The 17,833-nt window shown below is 37.3% G+C and overlaps 1 protein-coding gene across 11 annotated transcripts in view; it reads left to right on the top strand.

The window, feature by feature from the left end:
* DMXL2 (Dmx like 2) overlaps positions 1–16,673 on the top strand; it is a 175,312-nt gene extending 158,639 nt beyond the window's left edge. For 5 of the 11 annotated variants that reach the window (XM_058427167.1, XM_032174147.3, XM_032174146.2 and 2 more), the window contains 12 exons: positions 1,102–1,219; positions 4,940–5,002; positions 5,797–5,883; positions 5,965–6,086; positions 7,130–7,268; positions 8,212–8,272; positions 8,386–8,513; positions 9,345–9,422; positions 10,918–11,009; positions 12,833–12,885; positions 14,144–14,361; positions 15,259–16,673. In XM_058427167.1, the coding sequence (XP_058283150.1) occupies positions 1,102–1,219; positions 4,940–5,002; positions 5,797–5,883; positions 5,965–6,086; positions 7,130–7,268; positions 8,212–8,272; positions 8,386–8,513; positions 9,345–9,422; positions 10,918–11,009; positions 12,833–12,885; positions 14,144–14,361; positions 15,259–15,468 (1,369 nt within the window). In that variant the 3' untranslated portion in view covers positions 15,469–16,673. The other 6 variants (XM_058427166.1, XM_058427165.1, XM_032174150.3 and 3 more) reach the window with 3 other exon arrangements.
* The last annotated feature ends 1,160 nt before the right edge of the window (positions 16,674–17,833 follow it).

Raw genomic sequence — 17,833 nt, 5'->3', positions numbered from 1 at the left:
TAGCTTAACTTTTCTGGAAGACAGTTTGGCTAAATATGCCAATATACTTTAAAACATTCATAATTTTGAAACTGCAGTCCTATTTTTAGCAGAATACTCTTAAGAAAAATATCAGAAATTTGAATAGAATTTTTTCCCAGTATCATCTATAATTCATAGACATTCCATTTACATAAAGGAAAAAGTCTTTATTTTCTTAATTTCCGGTGTGGTGTTTTTTGTTTGTTTGTTTGAGACAAGGTCTCACTCTGTCACCCAGGATGGAGTGCAGTGGTGCAATCTTAACTCACTGCAGCCTCAACCTCCTGGGCTCAAGCCATCTTTTTCACCTCTGCCTCCTGAGTAGCTGGAACAACAGGCGAGCGCCACCGGCTAATTTTTTTTGTATTTTTTGTAGAGACAGGGTTTCACCATGTTGCCCACACTGGTCTCAAACTCCGGGGCTCAAGCAGTCCCCGGTCTTGGCCTCCCAAAGTGCTGGGATTACAGGCATGCGCCACTGCATGCGGCATATTTATGTTCTTATTGTCACAACTCTTACAGAATTTTTTTTCTAACAATCTATATATGCAAATAAGGTGCTTCTGACTTTTGTCAGTAATTTAACAGTAAACACATTACAGGTTTTTAACTGATGTTTTGATCTTTTACCTGCCGATCTAGGTCCCTTTTGATAAGCAGCATGCTTTTTTTTTTTTGAGGTAGTGGACCCTGATTAATAGTATTTACTATTAAAATAAGCTTGAAAGAACAAAGCTTTTTAGCTTGTTAGGCTGTTAGAATTGATATCTATGACTTATATTCATTGCTGATATGCTTTAACCAAGAGAACCAATATAAAGTATAATTTAAAAAGAGAATAATAAGAGATTCATTTGACTCTCAGCTTAACTGGTTCATTCAGTGTAATTAGAGAATTAGTTGCTAGTTGAAATGATTTTTAGGAGAACTAAAAATTAAAAGTAAACTGTACAGTTTTGTTGAGCTTAATGCTGTGTCTTCTTTGCAATAGATTGTGAAGATTTTAAAAATAAATATCTGCAAATATAAACATATTTTCTATAGATTAAAGTAGTGTGATATGTTAATTTTTTTTAATAGGTCCCGGGATTCTTCTGCATTTCCAGTCAAACGACTTTGGCATTTCCTTGTTAAACAAGAAGTCCTTCAAGAGACATTTATTAGATATATTTTCACTAAGAAAAGAAAGCAGAGTGAGGTATTTTGAGAAAAATATTTTCTATTGTAATTTTTTAGTTTTCTTTAACATTTCTAAGGAATTCGGTGCTTGATTTATTCTGAAATTTTCTTTTTGGTTGGGTAATAGTCAAAGTTCACTAAACTACTGTGAACTACTTTTAAGATAAAACCTTATAATTTTCATTTTGTAGCAATGAAACAACATAGGTACTTTGATAAATTACATATATTCAAGTGAAAGTTGGTACTTTATAGTATTTGTCATTAGGTTTTTACATGTAATAAACATTGTGATGGATGGTTTGAGGAATTTAATATATAAGCTTACTCTATAATATTCTCCAAATATGTATTTAAAATATAAAATAGCCCTTTAAAAGCATTTTATTTACTTAGCACTTAGAAATGAACAGAATGATGATTTGAAGCAACAAATTCAGGATACTTTTGTGAGAGAATAAACTACAGAAATAGCAAATACAAGATGAAGGAAGATTGCTCTTACAAAGCAAGACAGAGGTTCTGCATTGCATGGTTATTTTTAGCTAATACAATTAGTAATGTAATAGCAGACATGGTTCAAGAAGAATCAGCAGTTTGGGAGATTGGCAAATGACCTCTTCCTTATAAAAGTAGGACCTTTTTTATGTGAGCATTTCAGTCTGTTTGGCTATTTAGTGAGGTAATTAGTGAGGTAATGAGCAGTTTGAAGAGTGTTCAGAGTTGAGTGTCTGATATAATTAAAGATTTGGCAAACATGGCCAGGCATGGTGGCTCACGCCTGTAATCCCAACACTTTGGGAGGCCGAGGCGGGCAGATCACCTGAAGTCAGGAGTTCGTGACCAGCCTGACCAACATGGAGAAACCCCATCTCTACTAAAAATACAAAAGATTAGCCGGGCGTGGTGGCCCATGTCTGTAATCCCAGCTACTCGGGAGGCTGAGGTAAGAGAATTGCTTGAACCCGAGAGGCAGAGGTTGCGGTGAGCCAAGATTGTGCCATTGCACTCCAGCCCGGGCAACAAGAGCAAAACTCCGTCTCAAAAAAAATAAAGATTTGGCAAACACAATCAATGAGAAGAGAATAAATAAATTATATTTCACTTAGAAAAGTGAAAACAGAGAGAGTCCATATGGCTCGATTTCCCGAGATAAAGTATAAAACTGCTTCTCAGTTTTCCCTCATGCCTAGGGCAGTGGAACCTACCATACTTGTTCTTTTTCCCACTCACCCACTTACCTGAATGGTAATTGTGGTCAGCCCTTATGAACAGTCATTTGTTTTCTCTATGGATTTAAAAATTATGTACTTAAATGAGGAAGTAGAAGACTGAACTGTAGAGACCTTTTGAGTCCTAGTTATAAGCTTTTTCATAACAAAAGACTCTTATGGCATTGAAATTATTGATGTGACTTGGTTAGGGAAATCAGAGGCAAATTATTTGCCTCTTTCATTCAAACCACTGTGTATAGCATTTCCTGTAGTGATGCTGAGTCCAAATTCCATAAACTAAGATATAGGAATCTAAGATAGTGATTTAAAATAAAAGATTTTAGCCAGGCACAGTGGCTCACACCTGTAATCCTAGCACTAGGTGGGGGATCTCCTGAGCTCAGGGGTTTGAGACCAGCCTGGCAACATGGTGAAACCCCGTCTCTACAAAAAATACAAAACAATTATCCAGGTGTGATGGTGTATGCTTGTAATCCCAGCTACTTGCAGGGCTGGGGCAGGAGGATTGCTTGAGCCCAGGAGGTGGAGGTTGTAGTGAGCTGAGATCACACACCACTGCACTCCAGCCTGGGTAACAAAGTGAGACCCTATCTTAATAAGATTTCTGGTCAGTTAGGGGCTCTGTTACTCACAGAAAACCAGTTCATTGAGTGATCAATTTTCTGAGTGTTTTGTTCTTCAAATTATTAAAATTAATGATTTATCACAAGTATGTTTTAAGTATTGGTAAGGCTGATAGCAGCTTGACTGGTTGACTTGTCAGAGTGTAGAGTACTGTGGGAAGCCAGGTGTCTGGGTTTCTTGGACCTTCCCATTCTCGTCTTGCCCTTCTCCACTAGTTTGCTTCTTCCTTAACTAATTCTCCCCCTCTCCGCCCCTTAGTCTCCCTTCCATTATGCCCCTCAGTCTCTGTGTGTTCTATTTTTCTTCCACCAGTGGGTCCCCATGAACAGGGAAGTAGGACAGAGATAAATGGAATGTTTCTTAAAGTGCTATATAAGCATCAGTTGGCTCCAAGGAAGGGAAGTACATGGCTGGGAGTTAGGATGGAAGAATTTTTATCATGTACCCTTTTAATTTTAAAACATTGAATGGAATTACTGTCTTGTCCGGTACTGTCCCATAGAACTTTCTGTGATGATGGAAATCTGTATCTGCATAGTCTAACATATTAGTCACCAGCCACATGTGGTTACTGAGTACTTGAAATGTGGCTAGCATGATTGAGAAACTGAATTTTAAATTTTAATTTTCATTTATCTAAATTTAAATAGTTACATACGGTTAGTGATTGCTGTTTTGAATAGCTCAGATCTGAAAAAAAGGTGTTTTCATTAAGAAAAAAATTATGAATAAAATGTTAAGGCTGTTAGGACAAAATAAAAACTCATCGCTAGGCTCAGAAATATGCAAAACTTATTAAAACTCTACCCAATCCAGTAAGAGTGCTTAAATCTTTAAAATTGTCATACAGGATTTTGGTAATCACTAAATTTGGCAAATTCAGAAAATTGACCAATAAAATTGGCAGGTAATCCTAAAAATGCTGGGTGCATTAAAAAAAAAAAAATCCCTGAGAAATGCTGAAGTTATAGATATAAGAATAAGATATTTTATTCACTGAAGATATTACAGGAAAATATTTCACAAAACAAGTTTTTGGGAAACAGATTGGTGAATTCAGCTAGTTAAGACAAATAGATTCTTCAGCAGTTTGGCCTTCACTGAGTTAGCTGTGCCACACATTGACCATTCCTTGGAAGTTTTCTTGGATGCATCTTTATCAGCTGCAGCAGCCATAGGGGAGTCCCTGGAGGCATGGGCAGAAAATTTGAATGGCCCTTCATGATGAAAGGGAGGCAGTCACCTGAAAAGGTATGAGGAAGTGTTTGTTTCTCTGATCAAACCTTCAGAGTTTCCACAGCAGAGCAGAAATATAACTTCTGATTGTAGCCATCCTTAGGACCCTGCATCAACCCGGGAGCAAATTACTGAGTGATTTCTTTTTCCATGCCTGATTTTATTAAACATTTATTTACTTAGAGAAAAATCATCATATTCCTTATAAGAGTGAAGTAATTATCAATGTTTTGAATCTATGTTTAGAAATAAATATTTTAATTTGTATTTGAAATCAACCCCTATAGGGCAGGAATTTATGTAGCATCTTCTGCATCTGCTTATACAAGTGGGCTTTAATTTTATAGATTACCAGTTATGTAACTTAAATTTCTTAAAACTGTATACAGATAACTAATTTTTATTTTGAAATAGCTTTTATGTTCTTGTGTTTATGTAATAGTCACATTAATTTTGCTTTTTTGGCTTTGTGTTGTGTTTATTTGATGACTGTTTTATTCAGTTTAATTTTTTCTTGATTTTGCAAATTCATTTTTATCATCTTTAAGTGGTGGAGTGGCCATTTCAGCTTGAAATATTTCACTGTCTTTATAATTTCATTCCATGCATGTGTTTTGTGTTTGTGACGGTGTGGTGGTATTTAGTCTATAGAAGAACATGTGGAGCAGGTCAACCAAAACTGCGTAGCAGAAGATTGCCACATCAAGGTAGTATTCCAAGATCTTGTATTTAGCTCATTCTTTAAAGTTCAAGGAGCTAACGCCTCATCTCTGATACTAACCATGACCTGCCCAACTGGCGAACTCCTCAGAGAACTGATAGTACTCCCATACCGCTTCAGTGGCACAGGGGAGGAGATGCTTCACTGTATCCGGCTTGCTCTGGCTTGCCCTTGGTTCTTCTCTTTCTTGCTCCCTGTCCCATCTTCACTTCTGTCACTTTTTCTGTTTTAAGCATGGCTGTTTCATCTTTCCTTCTTGATTCTGCCTTTTCTTTCCTTCCCACCACCAACCCTAAGCCATTGCACCTTCCTCTCATCAGTCTCTTTTATTCCTTTCGAAGTATCCCTCTTTCCAACTGTTCCTTATTTCTATCTCACCACCCTTACTTCAAAGGGTGGTTTCTTTGTGGATTTTCTATGGCTTTTTACTCCACTCTGTGCTCTTAATATATACACATTCTTATTGCAGAATATTTATGCACTTTTGGAAGAGCTAAGAGAGACATATTACTGTATAAATTACTAATAAAAATATATGAGCCATGTTTTATAATTAATCAGTATCTTACTATCACAATAGAAATTGGGGTGATTACAGGACATCAGAGAATTTAAGCAAATTTTCCAAAGCTAGTTTTCAACACATTAAAGTTACCCTTTTTTCTTGCTGTTGCTGCTGCTACATTTTCTTCTTATCCTACTTTTAAATCTTATGGGATGTGCATAACTCTAAATAGAGCTGTGCTGCAGCAACTAAAACTGCTGATGAATGTTTTCTAGGTTGAAGCTGACCTGGGCTATCCAGGTGGAAAGGCGAAAGTCATTCATAAAGAATCTGATATGATCATGGCATTTTCTGTTAATAAGGTAAAAACTCTCATCATTATAAACAGTGTATTTCTCCTTAGTGAAATTGCTCAAATCATTGATTCTGCCTTTGCTTTATAGGCAAATTGTAATGAAATTGTTTTGGCTTCAACACATGATGTTCAAGAACTTGATGTTACTTCTCTACTGGCCTGTCAGTCATACATATGGATCGGAGAAGAATATGACAGAGAATCCAAAAGGTTTGTCTCATAGTTACTTTTACATATAGTTTTCTGTAAGAAGTACCCACTAAATGGTTATGCACATGATTTGAATTATTTCAAAAGGTATACATGTATCTCCTTCTTCATTTGGGTAGGTGACAAATATAATTGGTTTAGCTGCCAATGAAAGTCTTTGTCTACATTATCTTATGAATTACACTGCTTCCATTAAACCCTACACTACTGATAATATTTCAATAAGGATAGTCCCTAACACTTGGCTTCATGATATTCAGTAAATTAATCTCATCTGGATAATTAAAACAGTATACACAAATATGTTAATTACATTGAGTCACATTTACTGAGTAATTTTTCAGTGTTTCTTCTTATCACCTGATAAGCATACCTTTTTTTAAACATAAAAATGTAGACAGCTTTACTTTTCATTGAAGCTGTGGACACTGCACCAAGAGTGTTTTGCCATTCTTACCTATTTTGAGGTTTCTCCTTCATGGTTTGCCTTCCCTCTTGCTTTTTCCAGACTCTTAGAAATTGTTCATGCTTGAGGATGGTGCCATGATAGTTTCTCTCCTTGTTTTGTTGAATTCTTTTTTTTGTTAGTATGTGACATAACTAGGATTTAATATCACATTTCAGAGTAGATATAACCATGTACTATGATACAATCCATCACAAAAATTACTTTCACATTTTATATATCTTACTCCAAGAAATCTTTAAACTCAGATCTCTTTAAACATGTTAATTTGATACTGAGATATCTGTACTTAAAGAGAACATAATATTTTCCCATAGATAAAAACAAACATTTGTTTCAACTTGTGCAGCAATAAAGTTGTCCCCAAACAACATTAGACTAAATTTATATTTTGCCAAAAGGGAAAAAAGTTAACCAGTATTAACATTGGCGATTAGGACTTGTACCTAAGTTTTTCTTATGGCTACTTAGTTTTTAAAATAAAGATTGTCCTATGGGTACATAAGAAGATTTTTAGTTGGAATTTGTGTTAAGAGAAAAGGGAACTTTCACAGTAACACATGAATGTTTTTCACAGTTCAGATGATGTTGATTATCGTGGTTCCACTACAACTCTTTATCAACCCAGTGCAACATCCTATTCAGCAAGTCAGGTGCATCCACCTTCATCTCTGCCATGGCTGGGCAGTGGACAGACTAGCACTGGAGCTAGTGTGGTATGTTATTTACTTATAGGTATCATTTCTGGATTTGGACTCTCCGAAAAATCAGTTGGAATCACTTTGACATAGGAATGATCCTAAAGTAGATAGGCCATGATGATGACAGCTGACATTTATTGTGGCTTTTTTATTTGGAGATAGGGTCTGGCTCTGTTGCCCAGGCTGGAGTGCAGTGGTGCAATTTTGGCTCATTGCAGCCTTGACCTCCTGGGCTCAATTGATCCTTCCATCTCAACCTCCCAAGTAGCTGGGACTATAGGTGCATGCCAGCATACTTGGCTAATTTTTGTATTTTTTGTAGGGATGGGGTTTCACCACGTTGCCCAGGCTGGTCTCGAACTCCTGGGCTCAAGTGATCTACCCGCTTCAGCCTCCCAAGGTGCTAGAATTACAGGCACGAGCCAACCACACTGGCCTCATATGACTTTCTTAATGTCAGATGCATGCTTTTTCTCACAACAATCCTAGATGGTAGGTGCTATTTTTACCCTCCATTATCATTTTACAGATGAACAAACAGATACAAAATGGTAAAGCAAAGTTAAAGGGGAATTCATGTCTACTTCTAAGTGTTTGAAAGCACGTCAGTAATATTCTTGTCACTGTAGCTGGAGGGGTCCCATTCTCATGTTCTGCTCTGAAGCTTCTGGAGGCACTCCTGAATGTCCTCAGGGAGGGGCCATTGAAGAAGAGTTCCTTTATTATGAGATGAAGCTCCTTGGTAACCTCACAGGCCAGGGCTATACCAGCAAGTGACTGTGCTTCCTCACCCTCTTCAGACAAGTGTTCTATGTAGTGGTTCAGAACATCCATAACAGGCTTTATCTCAGTAATAAGCAAGGTGTAAGAGAATAAATGTCAGAATTTATCCTGAAGCATATCCTTCCTCATCTCTTCTGCATACACAAAATAAAATTTTTTAAATTTTCTTTTAAAGCTTATGAAAAGGAATCTACATAATGTTAAGAGAATGACTTCACACCCAGTCCATCAATACTGTAAGTATTTATGACTTAATAAGTGTAAGTGTCCTCATTTGGAGGTTGATTTATAGAATAGAAAATATTGGAACTCTTTAATTTCTAATTTCCTGCATTTTCTCTTGTTTCAGATCTTACAGGTGCTCAGGACGGCAGTGTACGAATGTTTGAATGGACACGGCCTCAGCAACTTGTCTGCTTTCGTCAAGCTGGCAATGCAAGAGTTACTAGATTATATTTTAATTCACAAGGCAACAAGGTTAGTTTCTGGGGGCTACTGCTAAATTCATCTGAAAATAATTGTGGATATTTAGGAGTAAGTGATAAAAGTGCATCAAAAAATGAATTCAGTGACCCTGGATTTAAACTGAGTAGACAGTTTGTTGGAGTCTATTCATATACTCTCTTTTCTTCCAATAGAAGCAAAAATCTACAAAATTTAGTATGGATTAATCATCTATTTAAAGATACTAAATATACTGTGAGAGTAAAAAAACTGCCTCTGTTGCGTGTGTTGGTGATTCCTGTAAGCACAGTAAAGTTCTTGAGAGAAACCTAGTTTCTTACTAAATTTCATCAGTAAGAGGTTAGAGGAAAACAGTGAAACAGGTAAGCAGTTAAGAAGTGATGGAAGGGCCATCACAGTGGTTCACACCTGTAATTCCAACACTTTAGGAGGCCAAGGCAGGAGGATTGCTTGAACTCCAGCATTTGAGACAACCTGAACAACAAAGGGAGACCGCATCCCTACAAAAAATTTTTTAAAAAGCCCAGGCATGTGCCTCTAGTCCTAGCTACTCAGAAGGTTGAGGCTGGAGGATCCCTTGCACCCAGGAGTTTGAGGTTAAGCTATAATTGCACTTACTGCACTCCAGCCTGGGTAACAGAATGAGACCCTGTCTCTAAAAAAAGAAAAAAAAAAGTGACAGGGAATTTTTTAGCACTTGGACTTTTTGGGAATGACAGCAACAGAAACACAGTTAGAGGCAGAATGTTTGTTTAGTAGGGCCTTAGTGAATCTTCCTTCCATGTTTTTACCTTTGCTGTGGATGCTAAGAACATGTGTTTAGTAGTTATACTGTTCTTACAGTGTGGTGTTGCGGATGGAGAGGGTTTTCTGAGTATCTGGCAAGTTAACCAAACTGCATCAAATCCTAAACCTTATATGGTGAGTATCACTAATGTTCCCAGGGCTCATATACACAACACTTTGTTCATGAAGTGTCTGTTTCAGACAGTGAATCTCATTGGCGGTCCTATTGGGAAAAGGATGATTTTGTTCAGCAATCCCAGCCTAACAGCAGCACCCATCCTTACCCTAGCTTTAGACTGAAATGACCTGAAAAACAAAAAGCCTTGCTTTTCACCTTGAAGTGGTTTATATTTTAAAAATTTCTGGGGCTTTCCCTGTGTATGGTACAACTTGGGGTTTTTTTTATTATACTTTTATCCATTTTGAAAACTCTATCTTCTTAATATACACACGATAAAATTCTGTCATTAAGAATCAGGTTCCGCTGGGCACGGTGACTCACGCCTGTAATCCCAGCACTTTGGGAGGCCGAGGCGGGCAGATCACGAGGTCACGAGTTCACGACCAGCCTGACCAACATGGTGAAACCCCCTCTGTACTAAAAATACAAAAATTAGCCAAGCATGGTGACGTGTGCCTGTAGTCCCAGCTACTTGGGAGGCTGAGGCAGGAGAATTGCTTGAACCCAGGAGGCGGAGGTTGCAGTGAGCTGAGATTGTGCCACTGCACTCCAGCTTGGGCAACAGAGTGAGACTTCGTCTCAGAAAAAAAAAGAATCAGGTTCCAAACATCTATTCCAATTTGTTCCAGAATTGTGCTTACCAGATTATAAAATAACCAATCCCAATGAGCCGCTTTAATCCAAATTGGATTACAAAATACTTGGTGATGAAGACAGGTAGATCTTTACCTGATGGAGATACGGTGGGGGAAGGGAACACAGGGGAGGGTGGAAGGTGGTGCTGTCCCGTATGAAACTTCAGGCTTCTCATATATGGAGGGAGGGTCAGAACGCCTTGAACCTCCTGGGACCAGATAGATTACCCAAATACTTTTTAAAATTTTTCTAAACTATACATATGTTCTTAATTATGTGTATAAGATATTTCTCTTAAGTTAGGGCATATAGACTGTACCTTGTCTATGCAGAAATGGAAGTAATCTTAAATTTATACTTTTGTCTTCAGTCAGATCTGTAGCACTATAATTCCAGACAGAAAGACATGCGCTATATTTTAAAATAGCTTGACATCCTAAGACTGGTTGGGTCTGTAAGCATTTCCTTTGTGACTGTTCAAGTTTATTACGTGTATTTGAGATCATTAGCACTAAAATTGACGGGGCTTAGGTAGGTTCGTGTACTTCGATGTCCTATTCTTACATAATCTAAAAAACATGACCTTTAATTCTGTTTTTACCAACTCCAGTTATTAAAAATTATTGGACAGTAGCCAAATAATATACACATGACAGTTAACCCTCGTACTATCACTTATTTATGCTGGACTGAGTTTTTAAAAACTGTTCTTAGCTCATGCATATAGTATGTTATTAGCAGACATGTATGTTGGTACTGTATCAAATTTTATCCGATGGTAAAATAACATCAGTTGCACTTTGTTTTTCGTAGAGTTGGCAGTGCCACAGTAAAGCCACAAGTGACTTTGCATTTATTACCTCTTCAAGTCTAGTTGCCACATCTGGACACTCCAATGACAATAGGTAGGTTGACAGAAAAGCAAAGTAAGAAATATAAAAACGTTAGAAATCCATACCTTTAGCAAGAAAACTTTTCTATTAGTAGGGTTTTTCCACTCTAGGAATTAAAAAAAAACTTTGTTACGTAATTCTTATTTCAGAGTGTTTTTTCTTACCAAAAAGAGAAAAGCAAAAATGAAAATTATTCCTAATATATGTGATTTGTATTTTAAAGCTATTCAGTCTTTTTTAAACTACTACTGTTAACACTGTTAGTTTCTCTAGGACTAACAAGCATCTGATATTGTCACCATCATTCTCAACATTTTTATTTTATTGCAGTAGGTTTGGGGGAATAGGTGGTGTTTGGTTACATGGATAAGTTCTTTAGTGGTGATTGCTGAGATTTTGGTGCACCCATCACCAGAGCAGTGTACACTGTACCCAGTGTGTAGTCTTTTATCCTTCACCCTCCTCCCACCCCCCCCCCAAGTCCCCAGAGTCCATTATATATCATTCTGATCCTTTGCATCCTTATAGCTTAGCTCCCACTTACAAGTGAGAACATACGACATACGATTTTCCACTCCTGAGTTACTTCACTTAGAATAATGGTCTCTAACGCCATCCAGGTTGCTGCAAAATGTGATTATCTCATTCCTTTTTATGGAGTATTCCATGGTGTATATGTACCACATTTTCTTTATCCACTTGTTGGTTGATGGACATTTAGGTTGGTTCCATAGTTTTGCAATTGTGAATTGTGCTGCTCTAAACAGGCATGTGCAAGTGACTTTTTCACATAATGACTTCTTTTCCTCTGGGTAGATACCCAGTAGTGGGATTGCTGGATCGAATGGTAGTTCTCCTTATAGTTCTTTAAGGAATCTCCATATACTGTTTTTCATAGTGGTTTTACTAGTTTACATTCCCACCAGCAGTGAAGTGTCCCCTTTTCACCACCTCCATGCCAACGTCTATTGTTTTTTGGTTTTTTAATTATGGCCATTCTTGCAGGAATAAGGTGGTATCATATTGGAGTTTTAATTAGTGGTTTTGAGCATTTTTTCCTGTTTGTTGGCCATCTCTGTTTTGAGAATTGTCTGTTCAGGTCCTTTGCTCGCTTTTGATGGGATTGTTTCTTCTTGTTAAGTTCCTTGTAGATTCTAGATATAAGTCCCTTGTCAGATACATACATTGTATTTTCTCCCACTCTGCAGGTTGCCTGTTTACTCTTGCTGTGCAGAAGCTTTTTAGTTTAATTAGGTCCCATTTATTTATTTTTGTTGCATTTGCCTTTGGGTTCTTGGTCATGAATTCTTTAAGTCAGTGTTTAGATTAGTTTTTTCGATGTTATCTTCTAGAATTTTTATGGTTTCAAGTGTTAGATTTAAGTTTGACCCATCTTAATATTTGTATAAGGTGAGAGTGATGAGGATTCAGGGACTAACAGGTATTTGGCACTGTCCCCATCATTCTCAACATTTACTTTGACTTCACATGGTTTTCATTAGCCACACGTGCCCATGAATAACATCTCGTTTCCCTGCAGTGGCTACCATCTGAGGATATAAAAGCATTCCTTATACTCAGGAAGTCATATCAGTTTCCTGGAGTGGTAATGGAAAGGAGATGGGGTAGAGGATGCAGAGACAGGCAGGACCATGTGAGATGGAACTGTGTAGTTTGACCCCACCCCCATCCTAGTTGGGAATCACTACTCTATAGGTGTGAGTGAACAAAAAAGAATGAATAAGCAGAATATTTGACTGAAAGACAGGTTGTCCCTGGTGATGACTTAGAACAATCATTTATGATGTATTTTTGTTATTGTGTTTCTTTAAAAGAAATGTTTGCCTCTGGGACACATTAATATCACCCGGAAACAGCCTCATTCATGGTGAGTTAAGGTCTATGATTTTTAAAAATATACCATGAAGGAATGCTTTCTTGGTTTTAATTAGTGAATCCACTGAGTGTTTATTGACAGGTTGAAAATGGAGAAATATTTAGAATGAATGACTAAAAGTTTGGAAAGTTAATTAGCATATCTGGCTTCCTTGCTGAGTTAAAGATACATGGTCTCAGAAATCCAAAATAGTCTTTATATTCTATTCAGAAAATATGGTATAGATAGTGGTACTACTAACAAGGCTATTTAAGATATTAGTTGCAAAGTATTCATTGAGCTTAATAGAAAAGAGCATATTTTAAAGAATTAAACTTAATCATAATTTTCCTTTTTGTGGAGATCAAGGTCTTTCTGTATTGCTCAGGCAGGTCTCAAGCTCCTAGGGTCAAGCTATCCCTCCCACCTCTACCTCCCTAAGGTACTGGGATTACAGGCATGAGCCACCACACCTGGCCCTAACCATAAAATAAAACAAAGGTTAACCTTATGATAATGACTAGAAATGTAAACAGTGCCATTTAAATATTATTCCTTTTAAGACAATACTTGCCAAATTAGTGTCCTAACTCTGTCTTCCACATAGTACCACCCAAAAAGTGCTCCATGCTCAAATAAGTTTGGTTAAATGAAGTAGATTGTTTTACAGAAAGATTCTCAGTCTTTTAATACACTGATATGCATTTTGAAAGATGTAGTTACTTCTCAATTTTATTGCAGAATTCTGCGAACAGTGGTTAACATTGTTTACAGATTTTCTACATGTTAATTTGAATCTTTAATCATATTAAAATGCAAATATTCCTGGGAAGGATAATGAACTTCTTAACTTGTAACTGAAAACATTCACACATTTTCTCATAGTATCGTTGTTTCACTTACCTGAAAAGAACTTTTTGTACGGTACAGCACTTGGCAGGGTTAATACTCACCAACTTTGAGAAGCTTGGTCTCTGCTCTTCTGTATACTTTTTATGAGGCAGTATCACTTAGGGCTTAAGGTTTAAACTTTCTTTTTCTGTCTGTGTTCATTTCATATTGAGATTATGGATAAAAGGTTTGTTCTGACATTGCTTAACATTTTTCTTTAATCATGTGATTACAGAAATTCAATGACTTACAAAACAATAAATGTACCTTAGAATGAAAAATGCATCGGTAATGTCTGTATTTAAATGTGGATTTAGACATCATAATTACCAAGACAAGAAATTGTTTTGAGAAAGTCTCTGATGTTTTTCTTCTTCAGGTTTCACGTGCCATGATCATGGTGCCACGGTACTTCAGTATGCACCCAAACAGCAACTCCTAATCTCGGGGGGTAGGAAAGGACACGTCTGCATTTTTGACATCAGGCAAAGGCAGCTCATTCACACGTTCCAGGCCCATGACTCAGCTATTAAGGCTCTGGCCCTGGATCCCTATGAGGAATATTTTACCACAGGTTCAGCAGAAGGTAACATAAAGGTGAGTCAGTACAAGAGGTTGGAATGTGCCAAAGACTGATTGGAAAGAGAAAAAACAAAAACTCCACATTCTTTGAAATAAAGCTTCATGGAGATACTGAATATCTCAACACTCTGCCGCCTCCCCATGCTCATGTATGGTTCTTTCTAAACTGTTACGGTCAATGAGATTATCAAACTCATTGGACTCAGGCCATTAGAAAGCTTTAAAGCATTCTGTTTTGAGTAACGTGTATGAGTTTAATGCATGAAATTTTTTGATGACATTAGTTTGGCGCCTTAGAAGCTTCTCTGCTCTCCCTCAGTACTCTTGTGTGTGATGGAGGTGATGTTTCCAGTAAGTGAGCTAGTGCAGATGCTCCTTGACTTATAGTGGGATTATGTCCCAACAAACCCATTATAAGTTAAAAATATTGTTAAGTTGAAAAACATACCTTCAACTTACTATGAGTTTATTGAGACTAACCTCAGGATAAGCCAAGGAGCGTACTGAATGCGTATTGCTTTCACACTGTCATAAAGTTAAAAAGTCTTAAGTCAAACCATCGTAAGTAAGGGACTGTCTGTACCACACTACTTTTACATAGCCTTAGGACCTAGCTCAGCATGACGAACACATTTAACTGAATTAACTCAAATAGTTAATTGAATTAGAGATGGGCTACATATGGTTAATATGAAACCACAAGAGAATGTGAAGGAAAATATGAAAGAAGGACAGTAAATGAATCGTGGGAGTGGTGTTATCATTTCCCACTTAGATAAGCTCTTAGGAAAGAGGCAGTGAGTGGGAAGGTTGGGCTTTAGTGAGATCACTTGGGCCAAGGGAGCAGAAGGGCCATGTTTGTGCTTTTGGTCTTTTCGTAATGTATTTTTAACTCCTTTTGTTTTGCACTAGGTTTGGAGATTGACAGGCCATGGCCTAATTCATTCATTTAAAAGTGAACATGCTAAGCAGTCCATATTTCGAAACATTGGGGCTGGAGTCATGCAGATCGACATCATCCAGGGCAATCGGATCTTCTCCTGTGGTGCAGATGGCACGCTGAAAACCAGGGTTTTGCCCAATGCTTTTAACATCCCTAACAGAATTCTTGACATTCTATAGACTTTAAGATTGGGGTTTTATTTTTATATACATTTCAGTCAAAAGGCACACTACAGTCATCACTAGGCAATTCTGCTTTCTAAGCAGTTAACATATTGAAAACAGAGAATCTCTGTGTAGAATTTGAATATGACCCAAGCTGAGTATTATCTATACAGGTTGGTGGAATGAATGCGCATGTACCTTATTATGCTGACATACTAAAAAAAAAATAAAACCTAGTATTGTATGAAGGATAGCTATTCTTAACAGCATTTAGCAAACCTGATTCAGAAAACATTTGAGATTAGCAAATTAGTAACTTGAAATAATGAAAAGGACGTTTATACCAAATTAAGGAAGAAAATGTTGCTGATTTGGGTTTTTCTTCCTGTTCTTACCACTGACTGAAGCATGCCTGCAGTCTCCTCCTCTGTTGAATGAAGGATAATCATAAGGTGTTAGGAGCGCTAGACCACCTGGAAAACTTTCTTAGCTGTGGAGCAGTGTGCAGTGACGAGTTCTCTGCTGTGAGAAGTCATTTCCATTCTTTCCTGCTGAATATTTTTCCTGTTAGTGTTTATACTGAGCTAGTACTGTAACTTGCAAATGAGTGCAAATTTAAATGCAATGTTTTACTCACAGTTTGCACATTCACATTTTTTGGACTGCTAGTTTTTCTATTTAAATATTTGCCTTCATGTTAGGAATGTACTATGTGAACATGACATATTTGTAGTTAACCAAACACACCTTCTTAGTCCAGTTTAGTACTTTTTCTTTTCGTGTATTCAAGGTTAAACACCCCCAACATTTAAGGATATGTTGAAACTACACCAATAGAGCATTTCATATCATAATTAAAATGAATGTTAGGCTTCTTGTGGCCAGTTAATAGTTGATGAGATTGGTGATATTATTTATTGCCACAGCCTATTGTATAAACTATGCAGAGTTAAATATTTGCTTGTAAAATATTAGCCAATGTTGTCATTATTTTGATGTATTTCCTTGGTTATGACCAAAAATATGTTGAGATACTGAAACTAATGTCTGTGTGTTTAAATGTTTACCAGCAAATTGTCTTATCGTGTTAATGAGAATGTTCAATGCTTGTGTGGTAAATAGTAAATACAATGGCATAAAAGTAACTTTCTCTGAAGATGTGATGTTCAGGCTGTGAAATATATATGTAAAAGAAAAATAAATGTTATTTGTTAGAGTTTTATTTTAGTTTGATACTGTTTTTGACCGTTGAGATTTTTGAATTTGATAAAATGTTTAACTGTTAGAGAATTTGCAAGCTATTTGGCAGTTTATTCATTCATAAGTAGTTACTGAATACCTTCTATACCAAAAGCCATTCTAGGAAATGGGATACAGAAGAGAGCCAGACAGAGAAAGCACACAATGTTGAGATTTAGCTGGGCAAGAGCTAACCTCACTATACCTTCTCCAGACAGATTTGAAGTTTATTGAATGGACTACTAACCTCGTACCCAAAACTCAAATCTGAGTCTTGGCTCTTTGCTTGCTCCTAAGTAAGGGAAGTCAGAATATGCCCACTGATAAGAAAAGCCAGGAAAATACGCTTGTGAGAGACATCTCAATGCTTAAAGCAAAACTGGCTCAAAGGAGCTTTCAGAAAAAAGGGAAGAGAACTTTCTGTCAGGTAAAAGCAGTAAGAGACTCCAGATTCACCTTGTAGCTTGAAACAACTAAAAGAAAAAAGAAGACAAAATATATAAACAATGATTCTGAAGACATTAAGCATCAAGTAGGGAGGGACAGTGATTCCTGAGAGGTGAGCATTTTAATTGTCCCAACTTACCACCTCAAGAAAGTTTCCAGGCCACAGGCAGGGAGAGAACCCAGGCAGAGCCTAATGGTTTCTCCAAGTTGCCAAGATAGATAGAATTGTGAGTCTGGGGAATATAATGAGGATAGAGTTTTCAGGCCAAAGGCAACAGAGCTGCACAGGGAGAGGTGCACAGAAGGTCTGTATTAGTCCATTCTCACACTGCTGTAAGGACATACCTGAGACTAGGTAATTTACAAAGGAAAGAGATTTAATGGACTCATAGTTCCACATGGCTGGGGAGGCCTCACAATCATGGCAGAAGGAAAAGGAGGACCAAAGGCACATCTTACATGGCAGCAGGCAAGAAAGTGTGTACAGGGAAACTGCCCTTTATAAAATCATCAGATCTCCTGAGACTTACTCACTATCACAAGAACAGAATGGGAAAAACCTGCCTTCATGATTCAGTTACCTCCCACTGGGTCCCTCACACAACACTTGGGGATTATGGGAGCTACAATTCAAGATGAAATTGGGTGGGGACACAGTCAAACCACATCAAGATCCTCCTCAATATTTTGTTGA

The sequence above is a fragment of the Hylobates moloch genome, unplaced genomic scaffold (assembly GCF_009828535.3).
Source record: "Hylobates moloch isolate HMO894 unplaced genomic scaffold, HMol_V3 SCAFFOLD_14, whole genome shotgun sequence".
Lineage (NCBI taxonomy): Eukaryota > Metazoa > Chordata > Mammalia > Primates > Hylobatidae > Hylobates > Hylobates moloch.
The sequence above is the reverse complement of the archived record's forward strand: the minus strand, read 5'-3'. Positions and strand labels throughout refer to the sequence as shown.